Source organism: Scylla paramamosain, chromosome 14 (genome assembly GCF_035594125.1).
Source record: "Scylla paramamosain isolate STU-SP2022 chromosome 14, ASM3559412v1, whole genome shotgun sequence".
Taxonomy (NCBI): Eukaryota; Metazoa; Arthropoda; class Malacostraca; order Decapoda; family Portunidae; genus Scylla; species Scylla paramamosain.
In genome coordinates, this window is record NC_087164.1 from 2,078,204 (window position 1) to 2,101,131 (window position 22,928).

At 36.2% G+C, this 22,928-nt stretch overlaps 1 protein-coding gene across 1 annotated transcript in view; it reads right to left on the reverse strand.

Moving 5' to 3' along the window:
* LOC135106716 (trypsin-1-like) overlaps nucleotides 1-22,928 on the reverse strand; it is a 46,548-nt gene that overhangs the window by 12,166 nt on the left and 11,454 nt on the right. Inside the window, exons 2-7 of the mRNA XM_064015973.1 lie at nucleotides 16,058-16,196; nucleotides 10,585-10,753; nucleotides 8,583-8,676; nucleotides 3,280-3,460; nucleotides 2,849-2,994; nucleotides 368-488 (exon numbers count right to left, since the gene is read on the reverse strand). Of these exons, the coding sequence (XP_063872043.1) occupies nucleotides 368-488; nucleotides 2,849-2,994; nucleotides 3,280-3,460; nucleotides 8,583-8,676; nucleotides 10,585-10,753; nucleotides 16,058-16,196 (850 nt within the window). The remainder of the gene's footprint in view (nucleotides 1-367; nucleotides 489-2,848; nucleotides 2,995-3,279; nucleotides 3,461-8,582; nucleotides 8,677-10,584; nucleotides 10,754-16,057; nucleotides 16,197-22,928) is intronic.

Here is a 22,928-nt window from a genome sequence, read left to right on the forward strand (position 1 = left end):
TGCATGGATTTCCATCTTCATTACACATATTTATTACATTTAATGTTGTATTACACTTCTTTGTTGAGTAGATTACTCTTGCCATAAGCCAGCGCCAGAAGCTGAGGTACAGAAGATCATTCATTGGCCGCAGGAATTGGTCCCTGTCATTAACTGTTTAAGAATACCGACGTAAACTGTACAGAAAAAAAAAAAAAATAATTAATAAATATCTACTTCCAAAACCGTGTGGTGGGCCAAAAATATCTACGCATCATTGAATACCAATAAATAAATAAATAAATAAATAAATAAATAAATACAAATAAAAATAGCTCTTATTATGATACTCAGTTCAGATAGTGAATATAAGGAAAAGATTACTTACCGCTAACTCGAGTGTAAACTCCTGGGTAATTGGCAGAAGCACACCCATATCCCCAAGATACGATACCAATCTGTTCATATGCTCCATTTCTGTAAGTCACCATAGGACCACCAGAATCGCCCTGGAAAGCAAAGCACGTTTCTACACAGAACCACAGAAAATAGTATATATGGAAGGAAATACGTAATGTTGGATTCAGTTACAACAAATGTAGATAAAAATGTGATATAATGCGTGTTTATTTACCTAATTACCTATCTTTCTACTATCTATCTATACTACATAAGAGATATTTCTCGTATAAGTATCTTATTAAATGTGATGGCTAATTTAGCATTTATTAACTTTAAAATATTTTCTTTAAATCTCATGATTATCCGTTTTTCTTTTGTAATTTGGATTATATCTTCGCTGAAATAAAATATCTTTGCTTTCTAGGAAGTTATAGGCCCAGTGGCGACCTCAGTTTTGACGGTTTTTGACCACAAAAAAGTGCTGTAATTGTCGTGTTTATGACCGAACTAGGGTAGAAGGAGATACTCTAGGGAAAGCTGTCCTGTTAAAACAGCTGAACCTGAGTTATTTGCTAATAGCAATATATATATATATATATATATATATATATATATATATATATATATATATATATATATATATATATATATATATATATATATATATATATATATATATATATATATATATATATATATATATATATATATATATATATATATATATATATATATATATATATATATATATATATATATATATATATATATATATATATATATATATATATATATATATATATATATATATATATATATATATATATATATATATATATATATATATATATATATATATATATATATACACACACACACACACACACACACACACACTTCACGGTTTAGTATACTGAATTGGCCCGTGGTTAGGGGTCTGTATGATAGTAGAAGTCTTTTGCATTCTCGTTATTGTGCACGTATCGTTGGATTCCATTGTTGAAATCGGGCGCCAAGTAGGTCTGCTTGATCGTGTTTTTCGTTCATTAGAGTCAAGCTGTCTCTTTTATGTAGTGTGTTTTAGTTAATTGCTACTGGTTGTTATGGTGTCGGCCGTGTGTGTGATTTAATAGCCAGACTTGCTTTGGTCACGTAGTAGCTCGTGTTTTGGTAGTCCCTTGTCTTCTCTGACTTGTTAGTTTGTAAAAAGGTAGAACACTTGTCAGGGAGATTTACAATGAAAATCAAACAGCAGTAATATCCTGCTGAGCAATGGGTGGATGCTGTTTTGAGGGAGGTTTGCTCTTAGGATATTACAGCCTCATAATTGTGGCGTAAGTCTTTTTTGTTTCTCCTTAGTACGTGTTTGTGCGAGTCCTTTCCAGCGTCTGGAATAAGTACTGGCGTTGTATGTTTCCTCTGTGTGCGAGGAAGGAGAGGCAAGCTTCAACCTTGTGAGTAACCTGCTCTCGTTGTTTTATGCCTGCTACTAGGCTATGTGTAGTCTAGTTTAAGTTGGTCTTAGTGTAGTGGCAGCTGTTTGAGGGGCTGGTACTTTTTTGTCACTAGATACATATACTCGTACACTGTTATCGTTATATATATATATATATATATATATATATATATATATATATATATATATATATATATATATATATATATATATATATATATATATATATATATATATATATATATATATATATCATTGTTATTATTATTATTAAAGAGCTTTTTAAAAAGATTAGATAAATTCATGTATAAGAATTGTAGGTGGAAATAGGTAGGTATGTTCCAAGCAAAGACTATTACGTGTAAGTTTAACGGCTTCTTGAAGTTTCCTGAATGTTCCTTCATTTCTTTTTTTTTTTATAAAGACAAACAAAAAAAAAGAAAAGAATGAAAAGAAAAGAAAAAAAAAACGCTGCAGGAATGGAAGATACTTTAAAACTCTCTATTCAATTAGGACATATCGTAGGAGAGACAAAATGCCGATTTACACAGATTACAAAAAATAAAAAAAGAAGAAAAGAAAAAAAAATACAATAAAGCGGAATAAAGAGTGAAAGCACTGCTTAACTCTTGCATTAGAGTGATGGACAAAGTACGAGTGAGAATAAGTAAAAAGTATTGTGAAGCGAGTCCGGAGGATAGGGGAGATATGCAGTTAGCAAGTTCTGAAGAGAAGACACCATGAAACTGGCAATAAAATTTAACAAGTGAGAAAAGTTGTACATTAACGACCATATATAAAGTAAGCAACTGTACTGAAGGTTATACCAAGAATGTGCAATGCTTTGGAAAAGGTGAGTGTCACTAGAGAATAAAGGATAATTATGTAGAAAATTGTCGAGGACATAGGTGAATAAATTGAGTTTTTGAGACACTACACGAAACATAGTTCGGAAGCGGGCGCTAGTGTCTATTATTCCACGGGACACGAATCGAGGCACTTAGAACACACCTGGCAGGAGTCCTTGCCACCCTGTGATAAACCAGCGCAGATCATGTTATCAGTAATGCTACTGCTGGAATAGGATGTTGCTTTGCACTGTCTGTTGCTCATGGTGGGTACAGTCACTTCCTGAAGCGTAGTGGGTTGATATCCTCCTTCAGAATAACACACAAAGGCATTAATTCACTTATATTTTAACCTCATTATTTTGTATTACTAATTATTGATCATCTCGAGATCGTAATAATTACGTTTTGAACCGAAAAATATTGCATTCATGCTGTGATGTTCAATTAATTTTTTAAGTAGTTAAACCATACATTTTCACACACTTATTGCTGAATATATACAATTTTCTTTCTGCCTGTTGGCATTTCAGATTCAGCATGTATCAACTAAAAATTTCATCTTATCCCAATGTTATTTTATCACAGGCTTACCTGAATAGAGTGTTCCCCAGCCGGTGACGATGGCATTCACGGATTCGTAAAGATTATCTGCAGACGGGATGCACACTGGAGCAATCTTATTATTACTGGGGAACACGATGGGATCAGCAAGCCGCAGCAAACTAATATCGTGGTTCAGTGTGGAGGAACTGTAATATTTATGCCTAAGAACCTGTCATGGAATAAAAGTTAGATTCAGTTATAGTAGTACTGATTATATAGGGCGAAGAACTTTACTTCAATTTCAATTTTTATTCGACTTATTTTAGGTTCATGATTCACATATATTTCGTGAAACTTGCTAGTATATAATAATAATAATAATAATAATAATAATAATAATAATAATAATAATAATAATAATAATAATAATAATAATAATAATAATAGTAATAATGGAAATACAAAAACAATAATATTTTTCTTTACTTTCATGTAAGAAGGACAAAAGCCAAGGGCAACACAGAGAGAGAGAGAGAGAGAGAGAGAGAGAGAGAGAGAGAGAGAGAGAGAGAGAGAGAGAGAGAGAGAGAGAGAGAGAGAGAGAGAGAGAGAGAGAGAGAGAGAGAGAGAGAGAGAGAGAGAGATTTTTTTCTTTTGTGTGTGTGTGTGTGTGTGTGTGTGTGTGTGTGTGTGTGTGTGTGTGTGTGTGTGTGTGTGTGTGTGTGTGTGTGTGTGTGTGACCTACTGAGGTGGCATTCCCAAATCAAATGGGTGATCCAAAACTGGAGGATAAGTGTCTCGAAACCTTCCTATTGGAAAAGTTAAATTAATAGGAAATAGGAAATACAGAAGCAGAAAATGCAGAAGTAGAAAAGGAGTTCCAGATTTTACTAGAAAGGAATGAATGATTGAGAATATTTGTTAACGCTAATTTGCATTACAAAGATAGAGAAAATAGGGATGAGAAAAAGTGAGGAGGAGAGACAATCAATGAGCAGGATCAGAAGAGCCGTTACAGTGAAAATAGCGAGAGAAGATAGAAAAAGATGGTTCACTGCGGCGATGAGAGAGAAACTGAAAACAAACAAATTCAAGAAAAGGGTTGATAAGACAAAATGCCTTCGATCCTTCTCTGACTAGAAGACCAGCATACAGTTTAACCCCTGTCCCACCCATACGTTTCAAACGTATGAAAATCATGAATATTTAAAACCTCTTTAGGGAGTCGGCCATTTAAAAAAAAAAAAAAAAAAAAACTGCTGGAGACGCCTCAGAATGCTTAACTTCAAAGAAACTTTTTTAGCTAGAGATAAGATGCGAAAAATCAAGTTTAGATTGCTAGTGAAGAACAAACCCAGAATATTCAATGTAGAAGAGTGGCACTGAAGAAGAGAGGATAGTTATCTGGAAGGTTGTGTTGAGTTGATATATTGAGGAACTGAGTTATTGAGACATTGAACAATATTAATTTTGTTGTGCCCCACTCAGAAATTTTAGAGAGATCAGAATTCAGACGTTATGTGGTTTCACTGCTTCAGCTGTTTAATCCCGGTAGATTTGGAAACCTAAGAAAAGACGTGGAAAAGTGCAGGGTGGTATCATCAGTGTAGGAGTGGATAGGAGTTTGTTTAAAAGTTTGGTTTAAAAGATTATTAATGAATAGTAGGAAGAGAGTGGGTGACACAACCCAGAGGAACGTCACGGTTATTTTAACAGAACGACCAGAAAGAAAACTTGAATAGAAGAATAGTTATTTAATAGTTATTTATCATTATTATTATTATTATTATTACTATTATTATTATTATTATTATTATTATGTAATAGGGACACCAGCCAAAGGCAACAACAAAAATAATAATAAGACACACTGATATGCCGGTACGCTAATAGGGTCCAAAACAGTACATGTAGTCAAAAATTGAAGGACAAGTCTCTTAAAACCTCCCTCTTGAAGGAATTCAAATAATAGAAATGGGGAAATACGAGTACAGAAGCAGGCAGGGACTTCCAGAATTTACCATAGAAATGGATGAATAATTGAGAATACGGGTTAACTCTTGCATTAGAGTAGTGGATAGAACTGGGGTGAGAGAAAGAAGGAAGTCTTGTGCAGCGAAGCCATGTGAGGATAGGAAGCATTCAATTAGCAAAATTAGAAGACCAATTAGCCTAAAAAAAAAAAAAATTGTAAAAAGATAGCAAGAGATGCAACATTGCGGCGATGAGAAAGAGGCCAATGGCAGTCAGCTACAGGAGAGGAGTTGATGAGACGAAAAGATTTTGACTCCACCCTGTCTAGAAGAGCGGTATGAGTGGAACATCCTCAGGCAGGTGAAGCATACTCCATAAATGGACGGATAAGGCCCGTGTACAAAGCTTGCATCTGGATGGGTGAGTTAAACTGGAGAAAACGTCTCAGAACGCCTAACTTCATAGAATCTGTGAAGTTTTCAGTTTAAATTATAAGTAAAGGACAGACAGACAGTAAAGGATGTTCTGAGTAGAAGAGGAGGACAAATGAGTGTCACTGAAAAAGAGGGAATGCTTGTCTGGAAGACTGTGTCGAGTTAATAAATGGAAGAATAGAGTTTTTCAGGCATTTAACAATGCTAAATTTGTTCTGCCTCAATCAGAAATTTTTAGAGACATCAGAAGTCAGGCGTTCTGTGGCTTCCCTGCGTGAGCTATTTCTTTCCTGAAGGGATAGATTTCTACAAAAAGACTTGGAAAAGTGCAGGGTGGTATCATCAGCATAGAAGTGGATAGGAGAAGAACGTTGGTTAGGGGATCTTTGATGAATAGTAGGAAAAGTGTGGGTGACAGGACAGAACCCTGAGGAACACCACTGTTAATAGATTTAGAAGAATAGTGACCGTCTACCACAGCAGCTATAGAACGGTCAGAAAGGAAACTTGAGGTGAAGTTACAGAGTGGATGATAGAAGCCGTAAGAGGGTAGTTTGAAAATCAAAGCTTTGTGCCAAACTCTATTAAAAAGTTTTGATATATCTAAGGCGATAGCAAAAGTTTTACAAAATCTCTAAAAGAGGATGATAAAGACTGAATAAGGAAAGCCGGATGAACAGTAGAACACATAATGGCGAAGGTTGAGAAGTGATAGATATTTAAATATCTTCCTTTTGAGGAGAGATTAAAGAAAAAAATGATAGGCAGGAAATTAAAGCAATGGGACGATAGTTTGAGGGATTAGAACGGTCAACCTTAGGAACAGACTGAATGTAGGCTATCTTGCAGCAAGAAAGAAAGGTAGATGTTGACAGACAGAGTTGAAAGAGTTTGACTCGTTAAAGTGCAAGCAAGGAAGCGCAGTTTCGGAGAGCATTGGAAGGTGACTCATCAAGTCTGAGAATTTAGGCCAGCGAGAACATGGAAAACATCATTGCAAAGAGTTTTAACAGATAGTATGAAGTAGTCAGGGGGTGGAGGAGAGGGAGGATTAAGCCCTGAATCATTAAAGGTATACTTTTTAGCAAAATTTTGATCGAAGAGATTATCTTTAGATACAGATGCGATAACAGTGCTGATATCTTAGAATAAAGGGTTAGAATAAAGGAGGGAAAGAATAGACAGAAATTACGAGGGGAGTTAGATAATGAAAAATTTTGAGATTTTCTTTTAATGAAGGAATTTTTGGCTAGTTGAAAAGGAGACAAAAATATAAAGTGCAAAAATATAAAGTGCACGAGATTCTGTTGATGGAAAACTCAAGTACCTATTCTGGGCTATCTCTCTATCATGTATAGCACGAAAACACAGTGTGTTTGGAAGCTATAGGTCGAGAAAAAGAGTGAGGAACGTACGTCTCCATGCCACACACTATAACCTCTGCTGTGCGTTTGGCATACAGAGAGGGGTCTCTGACATAGAAGCAGTAGATATTCCAAGGAAAATTAGAAAATATCTGCTCAGGTCCTCCCAACTAGCAGAAGCAAAACATTAAAGGCACCTACCCTTAGGACAATCCTCGGGAGGGAATGAAGCGATAGGATAAGATACAGATATCAGATTGTGACCAGAGGGACCAGAGGAATCACCGAAACAGAAGGATTAGAGGGTAGGAAAAAATCAAGAATGTTAGGCATATCTCCAAGACGGTCTTCTGACCGTCTTGGAGATATGCCTAACATTCTTGATTTTTTCCTACCCTCTAATCCGAGTAAGATGTTGTACCAATTGGTCAAGGTCGTGGAGGATAGAAAAAAATAAAGGCTAGTTCACCACGATGGTCAGTGAGGGGAGAGGAAATCTAAAACTGGTGGTGAACATTGAAGTGTCCAAAAATGAAGATATCTGCAAATTCGAAAAGTCAGAATATGTGCCAGTTTAAAAGGTAAGTAGTCAAAGAATTTCTTATAGTCAGAGGAGCTAGATGAGAGGTATACAGCACAAATACATTTAGTTTGAGAGTAAATTTGAAGTCGTAGCCATATAGTGGAATACTCCGAAAATTCAAGAACTTTGGCCCGAAAGTCGGTTAAATCGGTGAGCACATCGATGCAAAATCCAGCATTTAATTGAAAGTGACGATAGAGAAAGTAGGAAGGAGAAGAAAAGGGGCTAATGTCAGTTGCCTCAGACTCCTGTGTTTCAGTAAAAAAAAAAAAAAAAAAGAAAAGAAAAAAAATGAGGTTTAGTAGCAAAGAGCTGGTGTTCTACAGATTGAAAATTAGATCTAACACCGCAAATGTTGCAGATATTTATGAAAAAAAAGTTGACGATGGGGATGTCATGACAGTTATACTCTTTTGTTATTATTATTATTATTATTATTATTATTATTATTATTATTACTATTATTATTATTGTTGTTGTTGTTGTTGTTGTTGTTGTTGTTGTTGTTGTTGTTGTTGTTGTTGTTGTTACTGTTGTTGTTGTTGTTGTTGTTATTATTATTACTAGTAGTGGTAGTAGTAGTAGTAGTAGAAGTAGTAGTGGTAGAAGTAGTAGTGGTAATATTAATAATAATAATAATAATAATAATAATAATATTATTATTATTATTATTATTATTTTTATTATTATTATTATTATTATTATTATTATTATTATTATTATTATTATTGTTATTATTATTATTATTATTATTATTATTATTATTATTATTATTATTATTATTATTATTATTATTATCATTAATATTATCATTAATATTATCGTCATTATTAATGTTTTACTTATGTGTTCATTTTTATTTTCCTAATTGACTTTTTTTTTTATTAAATTAGTTAATTCATTGATTATTTAAAACATTGATTATGGAAAACTACGTATTTCTTTTCCCAGAGATTGCTTGAGAGTATTAACTTATAAGTAATTCACAGAAGTTACCTGGCTTAATGCACGCCTGCTGGTGATGGAGGTTTCAGAACTTGAGTCCCATTTGTGTTCCCCAATAACGACTCTGACATTTTTCTTAGTGTTACTGGGGAAATATCATGTCACTGTTATACTATTATGGATGTGAAATTCTGCAAACATACATTTTCCATCATTCGTAGTATGCTATAACATTTGTTAGATCAGAAGAAGCCTACGTAGGGAAAAAAATAATGCCTTTTATGTCTTTAGTCATTATAATGAGTCATGTTGTCTATTGAATATGACACCTGTATTGTATACAAAGCACTGGTGGTAGTGATGAAGTATCAGGCCCAGCAGTAATTTTCTGTTACTAATTTCTGATCGTCTTACATTTTTCTTCAACGATTCTTAACTATCCTCCTCTACATTGAACAAACTTTGTCTGCCCTTTTGTAAAAACCTAAGAGGAAATTCCACATTTCACTCCTCATTTAAAACAGCTATATTGATTATATGTGTCTTGTGTCGCCCTCTCCAATTCTTTTCCTCCCTCCAATATCTCTCTCCATAGAAAGATCTTATTCGTCTATATATCGACTACAGCTCCCATGGGCAGGGGCACTCATACAGACTATCAGTCTCACAGCCTGTCGTGAATAGCTCGCTCACTACCGCTGTTTGCATATCTTGCGATTGTACTGTTTTTTTTCCTATGATTACAGCTACTCTAGTAAACTTGATAAGTACTCGTTAAAAACGGGTACCGTAACTCCGACGTATCAAGAGTCATCAAGACGTATATGGATAAATGAAATGAGCAGCAAAATACCGAAGCACAGGAGAAGCACAAAACCATTAAGTTATTCTACAGAAACTTCATGTCAACTGACCACAAGATAGACGAAGAAATAATAATCATAATAAAAAAGAACGTGCACCCTACCAACGCAGAGCAACAGATCAAACTTATCATCTACTATTAAACAAGAAAGTCATCCCATCTACTACTCCGAAACCCACCCAGCACAACCAAGACGCCCTTAAAGGAACACCACGTCATTTACCAACACACTTGCAACAGTGAGGAGTGTGGGCCCCATTTTGTTGCCCTTGGCCAGTTTCCTTCCTACATAAAAAATAAATAAATAAATAAATTCTTACATTGGAATGACGAGGACCTCCCTATCTTGGCTTCTCACCTGCCACCTATCCAACGGCGCTAATAAAGACTACTACGCTGCCAAGCACAACTCAAGCCTCACTCGTCAAGATTTGGAAAGTAAAACAATAGTACTTGACAGAGAAAGTGACTATCGACTCTCATCTTCCTAGAAGCAATATACATAACAACAAAGATACCTACAATCAACAGGCTAGCAGATAACTTCCAAGTACTTCCCACAGCAAGACACAAAGGAGCACAGCTAGTCATGAGTTGACACAGACGGGCCAGTCACCACGCTTGGCTCTGCCCTCTCCCGTCGCTGTGATTCGCCAAGAGGCCCAACACAGTATATAAACAGCCCGCTTACCAGACGCCGACCTCTTTTACTGTCTTTTTGTTTTTCACCAACATTTATCCCCTATCTTCCACTATTGTACCTCTTCCTCCCCTTACCCCTATAGTGTTATCCCCCTTTCTGAATAAACTTTTAAACCGTTAAACTGAGGCCGATCAGGCCTAGCCTGAAGATGGATCTAGGAAGATCCGAAACGTCGCCATATGGACAAATACTCAGGAAACTTCCTGAATACCTCCAGAAAACTATACGAAAAATAGTAAACACCCACAAAATAAATAATGGACGATGTACCTTACTTAGCTTTTAACATCGTCTGCCTCAAAGTAAACTTAAAAACTATGTTTTCCCATTTCTTCGCCTAGCTTCGCAGCACTGGACTTTTAACTTACTCCTACTATGATCATCTCATTATTACAAAAATCTAATTAATATCTTCATAGTTTTTTTTTTTTTCAAACCTGAAATTCTCTACGTTTTTCTGTGCTACTTAATCTTTACTTTCTTACCTATTTACACAGTGTCCTGCAGAAAGAATCCACACATCGGAGATGATGGAACCACCGCAGAAAGGTCTATTTGAATACTTGGAGACGAGTGCAACCTGCCAAGGATACTCGTGTACGGTGGTTTGCTGGCCTCCCACAATTCTGGTGACTGTATTGCGACGGCCACACACTGCAGATGATTAAACAGTGATATCAATGTTAGCGCTGCTTTATTAGAGGTGAGTTATTTATGAGTTCATCTGCACCTCTCAATCTCCTGACACAGTGTACTTCTTGGAGTAAATGTCCCCAGCGTGAAATATGTCCGCAAGTTTTTGGCACTGAAAGTTACTAGTATGCACAAGGTGTGTTGCTCCTTATGAGTTTCATTAAATAACCATCACAATTTCACTCCTCCACAACATTTTTGAAAATTGCTAGTCTTTATTCCAGGGACAAGAGCTTTGCTACTTTATGTGATGTAGTACTCTTTGGTAAAACCTCAAGATATATATATATATATATATATATATATATATATATATATATATATATATATATATATATATATATATATATATATATATATATATATATATATATATATATATATATATATATATCAAGTGATAAGAGAGAGGATAAGAGTCATTTAGAGAACAGGAGCCGATAAGATGAAAATCTTTTGATATATATATATATATATATATATATATATATATATATATATATATATATATATATATATATATATATATATATATATATATATATATATATATATATATATATATACACTGGAATCAAAAGATTTTCATCTTATCGGCTCCTCTTCTCTAAATGACTCTTATCCTCTCTCTTACCACTTGATATTTTTTACCGATATTTTCACACGAACACAGCTATGCGATTTTCTTTTTAATAATAAAAGTAGTGAAATGTAGTTATAGCCTAAATGCTTGGCATCATTTGGTACATCTACTACTTCTTTTTACAATTATATTAAATTGTGCAAAGACTGGAAGAATGATCATTCTAATGTGAGTTATTCATTGAGCTTACCACAATTGGCCTTCTGCGATAGAGTGCCCTCGTCGTTCTTCATGAATCGTCTCGAGATTGCTGCTGAAATAGAAAACAAAGAAAGGTAAAAAAAAAAAAAAAAAAAAAAAAAAAAAAAAAAAAAAAAAAAAAAACATGAACTGCAGGGGTAGCCTCTACAACATAATTTACAACGTAATTTTCCTAAAGAACGGTCTGAAGAAAACAATCAAACCACAACAATGCAATTTAATTCATACTGAAAGCCATGTGCTGCCTTGTCGAAACCAACCAACGCCTTTTGGTTCATAAGTTTACGGCAAACACGTTAATTACTGTCATAAATACAATGCAAATATTTAAAATAAATATTTTGTAAAATCTATTGTTGAAAGTCATTGCTTGAGTGTGGAAAGCCTGAACTTAAACGTTGCCAAGCAACCCGAAAAACGTGCATTCCATCAATAATAGAGAAACGGGAATGCACAAGCTTTAGTCATTCGGTATATATATATATATATATATATATATATATATATATATATATATATATATATATATATATATATATATATATATATATATATATATATATATATATATATATATATATAGTTCAAGAGTTGCACATATACTAAAAAAATGTGGAAAAGTGCAGAGTGGTATCATAAGTCTAGGAGTGAATAGGACAAGAAGTTTCATTTAGAAGATCATTGGTGAACAATAGGAAAAGATAGGATGACAGGACTGAGCGCTGAGGAACATCACTGTTAATAGATTTAGGAGAAGAACAGTGACCGTCTATCACGACAGAAATAGAACGGTCAGAATGGAAACTTGAGATGAATTTACAGAGAGAAGGATTGAAGCCGTAGGTGGGTAATTTGGAAATCAAAGCTTTGTGCCAGACTCTTTCAGAATCTTTTGATATGTCTAAGGCAATAGCAAAAGTTTCACCAAAATCTCTAAAAAAGGCCAGATCATCAGTAGAGCAGCTGAGACGAACTAGTACTGGCGATCAGATAAAACGTTGTAAAGTGATAGATGTTTAAGAATCTTCCTGTTGAGGTTAAATTAAAAATCTTTAGATAGGCAGGACATTAAAGCAATAGGACAGTAGTTTGAATAATTAGAACGGGCACCTTTTTTATGAATACACTGAATGTAGGCAAACTTCCACCAAGAAGGAAAGGTAGATTTTGACAGAGTTGAAAGAGTCTGATTAGGCAAGGTGCAAGCACTGAGGCGCAGTTCCGGAGAAAAATTAGAAGGGACCCAAGCCTTCCGGGGGTTTATGCCAGCGACAACACGGAAAACACCATTGTGAAGAATTTTAATAGGTAGCATGAAGTAGTCAGAGGGTGAAAGAGGGGTTGGAACAAGCCCTGAATCATCCAAGGTAGGGTTTTTAGATAAGAGTTGAACGAAGAGTTCGGTTTTACCAATAGATGTGATAGCAGTCTAGTTTAAATAAATTAGGAAAAGAAGAAAAATTAAAGTTATTTGAGATTCATTATATTTTTCTTTAATTAATTAATTAATTAATTGATTAATTAATTTATTAATTTATTTATTTATTCTTATTTATTTATTTTTATTTATTATTTATTTTTATTTCTTGGCTAGATACCAGAAGTCACGAGGGGAGTGAGATCTTGAAAGATTTTGACACTTTCTATTAATGAAGGATTTTTCGGTTAGCTGGAGAACAGACTTGGAATAGTTCTGTGCAGAGATGTAAAGCGCATGAGATTTTGGTGATAGAAGGCTCAAGTACCGTTTATCGGCTACCTATATGTCATGTATAGCGTGAGAATAGGCTGTGTTAAACTGAGGTTTTGGGAGGTTTAGGTCGAGAAAAAAGAGTGAGGAATGCACGTATCCATGTCAGACACTGTCACCTCTATCATGCTCTCGGGCCACAGAGATGAGTCTTAGACACGGAAGGAATAGTCATTCCGAGGAATATCAGCAAAATACCTCCTCAGACCGGCCCCCCCCCAAATACCACAAGCAAAACGTTAGAGGCACCTCCGCTTAGGGGAATTCCAAGGCGTGCTTAGAGCAATAGGACAAGATATGAGACTGTGATAGGAGGAGACCAACGAAAAAGAGAAGGTAATCGTAAGCAGAAGAATATAGATTAGGAAAAGGTCAAGAATGTCGCGCATATCTCGCGAGATATTCAGTTAGACGAGTAGGGTGTTGTACCAATTGCTCTAGGTCGTGGAGGATAGCAAAGCTGAAGGCAAGTTCACCACGATGGTCAATGAAGGGAGAAGAAAGCCATAGCTAGTAGTGAACATTGAAGTCTCCAAGAATGGAGAGCTCCGCAAAAGGGAAGAGAGTCAGAATGTGCTCCACTTTGAAACTTAATTAGTCAAAGAATTTCTTATAGTCAGAGGAAATACTTGAGAGGTATACAGCACAGATAAATCTAGTTTGAGAGTTACTCTGTAGTCGTAGCCAGATGGTGGAAAACTCAGAAGACTCATGTGCGTGGGCACCAGAGCAGGTTAAGTCACTGCGCACATAAACGCAACATCAAGCTTTGGATTTAGAATGAGGATAGAAAAAGCAGGATCGAAAAGAAAAGGGAGTACTATCAGTAGCCTCAGACACCAGTGAGGAAAAGAAGATAAGGTTTGATATGAGAGACCCCTTCAGGTCCATAATTCATTCCTCCGAGAGCTTAGGCCACATCACTGTGAAAGATTTTAATGCATAGCATAAATTAGTTAGAAGGTGGAAGAGAGGGTGGAACAAGGAATAATTTTTAGTAAAGGTTTCTGCGAATATTTTAGCTTTAGAAATAGATAAGATGGCAGTGGTGCCATCAGGATGAAATAAAGAAAGGAAAGATGGAGAAGCAAAGTTAATTGAAATGTTTTTGGCTAGGTACCAGAAGTCACGAGGGGAGATAGAAAGATTTTAACACATTCTATTATTAACGAAATTTTTGGGTAGTTGGAGAACAGACTTGACATGATTCCTGGTCGAAATATAAAGCGCATGAGATTCAGGTGATTGAAAGGCCAACCTTTTGTGGGCCATCTCTGTACCATGTATAGCACAGCAATAGTTTCTGTCAAACTAAGATTTGGAAGGTGTAGTTCGAGGTAAAGAATAATGAAAGTATAACTCCATGCCAGGGATTACTACCTCTGTTATGCGTTTAGCACACAGTGACAGGTCTCTGAAAAAGAACAATTGTCATTCCTAGGAAAATCAGCATAATACCTTATCAGGTTCTTCCATTTAGCAGAGGCAAAACGCCAGAGGCATCTCCGCTTTGTAGGATCCAGAGAAAGGATTGTAGCAACAGGACAAGATACAGATATGAGATAATGATCAGACGAGCCCAACGGAGAAGACAGGGTGACAGAATAAGTAGCAGGATTAGACGTTAATAAATGGTCAAGAATGTTGGGCGTATCTCCAAGACAGGAATAAGAGTAGGATGTTGCACCAGTTGCCCTAGGTCGTCGAGGATTACATAGTTAATTCACCAGGATGATCAATGAAGGGAGAGGAGAGACAAAGTTGGTGGTGAACATTCTAGTCTCCAAGAATGGATTTCTTTGCAAAAGGGAAGGTAGTCAGAATGTGCTCCACTTTAGGAAAAAAAAGACTCTAAAGAAATACTCTAAACTCTAAAGAATACTCGAAAGATTCAAGAGCACTGGCAGAAGAGCAAGTTAAGTCGTTGGTCACATAGATGAAACATGCAGCTTTGGATTGAAAATGAGAATAGATAAGTAGGAGGGAACAGAAAAGGGCTTACTGTTAGTTGCCTGAAATACCTGTGTTTTAGTGAGAAAAAAAGAAAATGAGGTTTAGTAGAGCAGAGGTGGTGTTCAACACACTAAAAATTAAGTCTAAAGCCGCGAATCTTGCAGAAGCTAAACAACAAAATGTTGGTAGGGGTGTCAAGTCACATAGCGTTAATATCAGAAGAGCAATCCGACCTGGAGACATTTGTGAAACCCTCCCCAGATGGAGACTCTTAGTCCGGTGAAGGAGTCGCCATATTACTTTATAATTTTGAGTGAAGCGTGTATGTAATTAAGTCCATGTAGTTTTGTATGAAGGAAGAGAGTTCTGTTTAGAAGGTAGGCAGTGACTGCCCCTGTGTGTTGTGAGAGAAAAAAGGAAATGTTCAGCGAGGTCACAGTTGGGTTATGGTAAGTTTTAAGCACCAGCTGATCCAGTGCTTCAGACCCCATGAAGTAATTATCGTTTTGGCAGGTGTCTACTACCTCCTATCTTGCACACACAAAGTCTCATAATATGTGTTAATCCATAAGTCTTACAGTTCTGATTTGTTTTGAGTTTTAATGAGTCTTGAAAAAGGAGACCAATATATCAAAATCAATGAGCACAAAACATAATCCTTTGAGTGGAAGTGACTACTATTGCTACAAGAGATGCTGAACGTGTAATTATGACTCACCTTCCTTTGGTTCGATATAGTCTCCTTCGCTACCGGAGAGGTTGGTCTCGGAGGGCGACAGCTCCCTGAAACTAAGAGAGTCACTAGAACATACGAAGGTGAATGGATTATTTGTGTATAAAATGAAATAAATACTAAGCTGCAGCACAGAAAAGTTATATTTTGTATTGATTATAAATGAACGTGTCGACATTCATCTTTCGCTAGCTTATTATTTTTTTCTTTTTTCATACAAACTGACATGGATGTTGAGGAAAAAAATTACTTACTCTTCGAAAGGGATGTTGAGGCCGTTGATGTTACCCCATCCGCACTGCAAAGGGAAAGGAGATATGCATGACGTCTTGCTAACTAGTTATAACTTATAATTACATATTAGCACACACATCTGAATGATAAAAAAAAATGTCAATGTTGTTCGTACGGGTTTGCCTGCCTCTTTTGGCAAACTGAATGATGTGTGAACACTAACGATGACGAGACACGCTTGGAATGTTCGGGAATGATTGGCTGCATTAAAGGAAATGAGAGTGAGGTGAGGTGAGGGCGTTAAAGGAAAAGTTGTGTGGTGTACTGTTGATGAGAGAAATAATTGAAAATTAAAAGCAGGATGTGCACCAAGTAAGTCCCCAACAGTATGGAAAGGTATAGAGACACATGCACAGCTACGATTTGTGATAGAGTGGGCAGCGGAAAAACAGGGATACATGAGAATGTATGGATTTGTGTGTGTACACTTCTAACAGTAGAAGTGAGAAAGGAAGAAAGGAAATGAGAAAATTTTAGAATAGGGAGAGGAAATAGTTTTAGTAAGAAATATGAATGAAAACATTGGCAGCAGTGAAGTATCAGATGTAGTAGGAACATGATAAATAGATAGGGAGAATTAAACTGGTTGCAGAAAGTATGTGTGTGCAGAAAGACAGTTGTTTCTGGTGAAGACATTTTTTTCCAAAATAAAATGATTAACATATACTCATGGAAGAGATGAGCGTGCTCTACATAAGAGTCTGATTATTTATGTAACAAATGATGAGAGATTAAACAGACATGTGATTGACGTTATTTCTGTGAGAGTGATTTTTCATTAGTTAAAGTTAAAATGGAAGGTAGATGGAAATATAATAGCAATATTGATAAAGAGAGAAAAGTAAGTACGATATTGGCTAGTGAAATGTTAGCCAAGAAGGATTATAGAGATTGGTATAAGAAAAAAAAAAGGCATATGAAAGACTCAGAGAAGGTAGGGTGGTAGGGAATTAAATGTAGAGGCCTTTAAAGTATTCAAGGATATAGTAGCTACAGCAGCAACATAAGTGATGGGGTAGAAAAAAAAAAAAAACTCATGGGTGAAATAAAAGATTACGAATGCTGTTAAAAGGGGGGAGGGAAACACGTCTTTCGAGAAAATGTTGCAGAAAAAAGTGGCATAGGAAACCAAAACGTTCAGAAAAAAATAAGATAAAAATAGCACTGGTTTTGGAATATAACCATTAATAAAATGGCAAGATTTTATGAGAATAAGTTGTTTTGGAAGGAAGTGAGTAGAGGAGAATGAAAGTACGAGAATAAAGAGAGAGGATGGAGATCTTGTAGCAAGGAGATAATGGAACCATGGAAGATGTGTGGAAAAGACGTACCAGTAAGGGAGGCAGTAATATTCACACTGTAGGTACAGAAGCAGGTGGAGATGGAACATATATGCAGCGAATAATTAGTAAAGATGAGGTTCAGAAAGTGATAGCTGGGTTAAAGTGTGGCAAAGCTAGGGGCATACATACAATAACTGTAGAAATGAAACAAAAAAAAAAGTATAGCGAGAATGTTGTAGTGCTTTGGATGCTTTTAATGTATGAACTGGGATAGAGAGAAGAATCGTTAAATATTTAGACTGGAGGAAGGCAGTTATTCTATTTATCTCTCTGTCTATGTATGTATGTATGTATGTATGTATGTATGTATATATATATATATATATATATATATATATATATATATATATATATATATATATATATATATATATATATATATATATATATATATATATATATATATATATATATATATATATATATATATATATATATATATATATATATATATATATATATATATATATATATATATAAAAGGTTTGAAAAGCGAGTTTATTAGTTAGAAAGGAATAAGTTTCTTTAATGTACCAGAAAAAGTCTCTGGGACTTTTGACTGAGACTAATGAGAGTGAGTGAGGTGAAGCTCAGTGAGATACAAGGAGGTTGCGGAAAAGGAAAGGTTTGTGTGGATCATATTTTGTAATTAAAATTACAATAAACAAGTGTCTAGGAAAGGATGAAAAATTGTATGCAGCTTTCATGGAACTACAGAAACCATAAAGTGGATAGATAAAGTGGATACACAAATTTTTGTGATGTTCTTCAAATTTACAATGTAGGGTGCCGTTAATGGAAGAAATTCTTTTCATAAAGATATAAGCACGTGGAGCCCTGATGGCTTCTTGCAGCTTCCTATATTTCTTATGTTCTATGTTTTTTAAAGTAAGAAATGTGTAATACCGATGATTAATCATACAGTTCTTTTCATTTTACGTTGGGTCACGAAGCAATGGCCAAGTATTTTGCGTTATTCATAATGACACTGTTTGCTATTATTACATTTCCTGTTATTAGACAGCTGAAGAATTGCAATGTTTTAAAATCGCAATTTAAAAGCATAACACTAATAGTGTGGCAGAAAAGATCTAAGTATACGTTATGTAATATTTTCGACTGATGTCTTCGCTATAATTACTCAGCGAAAAAAATAGCAAGTGACTCACCATCATGAAGACCGCCAAAATCAGCAATGTAAAGCGCATGGCGCCGGTACCACAAGTATGTCTATGGAGGTGAAACCTGCTGCCACGACACTGTTGGCAAAGAAAGGTAGTGAACGACAGCTGCCCTGGACTTAAATATCCATGAGTTGGTCTTTCAATTTACCTTCCTATTCAAGTGTGAAGTGAATATACTTTTGATATTTAAATAACTCCCTTTATGCTATATACCCATTTTTTAATGTATAAAATGGATGTCCTTTTCATATATCAATGAGTTAGGTTTGTACATTAAAAATTCAGATTTGTGAAAAGAATTTTGTTTTGGTTTAGACAATATAAATGTATTTCAATTATATATATATATATATATATATATATATATATATATATATATATATATATATATATATATATATATATATATATATATATATATATATATATATATATATATATATATATATATATATATATATATATATATATATATATCCTCTCCTTTCACTCACCATCTTGGTCACCCACCCTTCAAATTTACTATCCTCCATGACCTAAAGCAATTGGTACAACAACCTACTGATCATTCTAGGAGATACGCTCAACATTCTTGACCTTTTCCTAGCCTCTAATCCTTCTGCTTATAATGTCACCCCCTGTTCTCCTTTGGTTTCTTCCGATAACAATCTCATATATGTATCTTGTCTTATCGTTCCAATCCCTCCTCAAAATCCCCCTAAGTGGAGGTGCTTCTGGCATTTTGCCTGTGCTAGTTAACAGGACCTGATTAGGTATTTTACTGACTACTGCTTCCGTGCCAGAGGTTCATCTCTGTGTTAGAACAGAAGACAATAAGAAATAAGAGAAGTAGCAAGAAACGACCAGGCTTATATGTGGCATTCCCTGTATCAAAATATACCTACTTATTTCCAGCTATCATCCCCATCCATAAACCTGTCTCATCTTCTCTTCAAGTTCCCTAATGTCTTAGCACTAACAACATGATTACTGAGTCCGTTCCACTCATCTACCACTCTATTTGAGAACCAATTTCTTCATATTTCTTTTTTAAACCTAAATTTTCTCAAGCTTGAACCCGTTATTTCTTGTTCTATCGTGGTTGCTAATCCTAAGAATTTTGCTTACATCCCCCTTGTTATAAACCACTTAAAGACTTCTATCCCCTCTTAACCTACGTCTCTCTAAAGAATGTAAATTTAACAGCTTCAGTCTTGCGTCGTAAGGAATGCTTCTCATCCCGTATATCCTTTTAGTCATTCTCCTCTGTACTGATTCTAATAGCCATATACCTTTCCTGTAATGTGGGGACCAGAACTGTACAGCGTAGTCTAGATGAGGTCTGACCAGCGCCAAATATAACTATAATATTACTTCGAGCTTTCTACTTTTAACACTCCTAAAAAAGAATCCTAATACCCTTTTTGCCCTGTTTCTGGCCTCTATGCATTGTTTTCCTAGACAGAGTTCAGAGGTAACTATAATTCTTAAACCTTTCTCCTACCCTGTACCTACCAGAGTTTCGTTGCTTATTGTGTATCTACTGTGTGGGTTTCCTCTACCTACATTAAGTACTTTGTATTTGTAGATATTAAATTACATTTGCCATCTATCGTCCATTCTGTCTATCTATTCTATCTATCGTCATTCATCCTATCTAAATCTTACAAGGGGACAGTCACAGCCTGCCCTCTAAAGACAACTCTCTTCCTCCTCACAAAACTACAAGCACCTAATAACACACACACCCTTCACCCAAAAATTTTAAAATCATCATGGCGACTCCTACACCAGCCTCGGAGTCCCCATCTGGGGAGGGGACCATAAATGTCCCCAGGTCGGACTGCCTTTCTATCGACGACCCTAAGTGTCTTGACACCCCCCTCAACTTTTTCATCATTAACTTCTGCAACATTCGCGGTCTAAGATCTAATTTTCAATCTGTAGAACACCACCTCTCCTCTTCTAAACCTCATCTTCTTTTCCTCACTGAAACTCAGGTGTCTGAGGAAACTGACAGTAGCCCCTTTTCTGTTCCCTCCTACTTTCTTTATCCTCATTTTCGATCCAAAGCTGGATGCTACGTTTATGTGCGCAATGACTTAACCTGCTCTCGTGCCCACGCTCTTGAATCTTCCGAGTTTTCCACCATCTGGCTACGACTACAGAGTCACTCTCATACTAAATTTATCTGTGCTGTATACATCTCTCCTAACTCCTCTGACTATAAAAAATTCTTTGACTACTTAACTTCCAAAGTGGAGCACATTCTGACCCTCTTCCCTTTTGCAGAGATCTCCATTCTTGGAGACTTCAATGTTCACCACCAGCTTTGGCTTTCCTCTCCCTTCACTGACCATCCTGGTGAACTAGCCTACAACTTTGCTATCCTCCATGACCTAGAGCAATTGGTGCAACACCCTACTCGTATTCCTGACCGTCTTGGAGATACGCCCAACATTCTTGACCTTTTCCTGACCTCTAATCCTTCTGCTTATGCTGTCACCCTTTCTTCTCCATTGGTCTCCTCCGATCACAATCTCATATCTTTATCTTGTCCTATCACTCCAATCCCTGCTCAGGATCCCCCTAAGCGAAGGTGCCTCTGGCGTTTTGCCTCTGCTAGTTGGGGGGACCTGAGGAGGTATTTTGCTGATTTTCCTTGGAATGACTACTGCTTCCGTGTCAGAGACCCGTCTTTGTGTGCTGAGCGCATAACAGAGGTGATAGTGTCTGGCATGGAGGCGTACATTCCTCACTCTTTTTCTCGTCCTAAACCTTCTAAACCTTGGTTTAACACAGCTTGTTCTCGTGCTATACATGATAGAGAGGTTGCCCACAAAAGGTACTTAAGCCTTCCATCACCAGAATCTCATGCACTTTATATTTTTGCCCGGAACCATGCCAAGTCTGTTCTCCAACTAGCCAAAAACTCCTTCATTAACAGAAAATGTCAAAACCTTTCAAGATCTAACTCCCCTCGTGATTTCTGGCATCTAGCCAAAAATATCTCCAATAACTTTGCTTCTTCTTCTTTCCCTCCTCTACTTCAACCAGATGGCACCACTGCTATCACATCTATTTCTAAAGCTGAACTCTTTGCTCAAACCTTTGCTAAAAACTCTACCTTGGACGATTCTGGGCTTGTTCCTCCCTCTCCTCCACCCTCTAACTACTTCATGACTGACTACTCACCTATTAAAATTCTTCGCAATGATGTTTTCCATGCCCTCGCTGGCCTAAGCCCTCGGAAGGCTTATGGACCTGATGGGGTTCCTTCTATAGTTCTCTGAAACTGTGCCTCCGTGCTTGCACCTTGCCTAGTCAAACTCTTTCAGCTCTGTCTGTCAAGATCTACCTTTCCTTCTTGCTGGAAGTTTGCCTACATTCAACCTGTTCCTAAAAAGGGTGACCGCTCTAATCCCTCAAACTACCGTCCTATTGCTTTAATTTCCTGCTTATCTAAAGTTTTTGAATCTATCCTCAACAGGAAGATTCTTAAACATCTATCACTTCACAACCTTCCATCTGATCACCAGTATGGGTTCCGTCAAGGCCGCTCTACTGGTGATCTGGCTTTCCTTACTGAGTCTTGGTCATCCTCTTTTAGAGATTTTGGTGAAACTTTTGCTGTTGCCTTGGACATATCAAAGCCTTTGATAGAGTCTGGCACAAAGCTTTGATTTCCAAACTACCCTCCTACCGTTTCTATCCTTCTCTCTGTAACTTCATCTCAAGTTTCCTTTCTGACCGTTCTATTGCTGCTGTGGTAGACGGTCACTGTTCTTCTCCTAAATCTATTAACAGTGGTGTTCCTCAGGGTTCTGTCCTGTCACCCACTCTCTTCTTATTATTCATTAATGATCTTCTAAACCAGACTTCTTTTCCTATCCACTCCTACGCTGATGATACCACCCTGCACTTTTCCACGTCTTTTCATAGACGTCCAACCCTTCAGGAGGTAAACATATCACGCAGGGAAGCCACAGAACGCCTGACTTCTGATCTTTCTAAAATTTCTGATTGGGGCAGAGC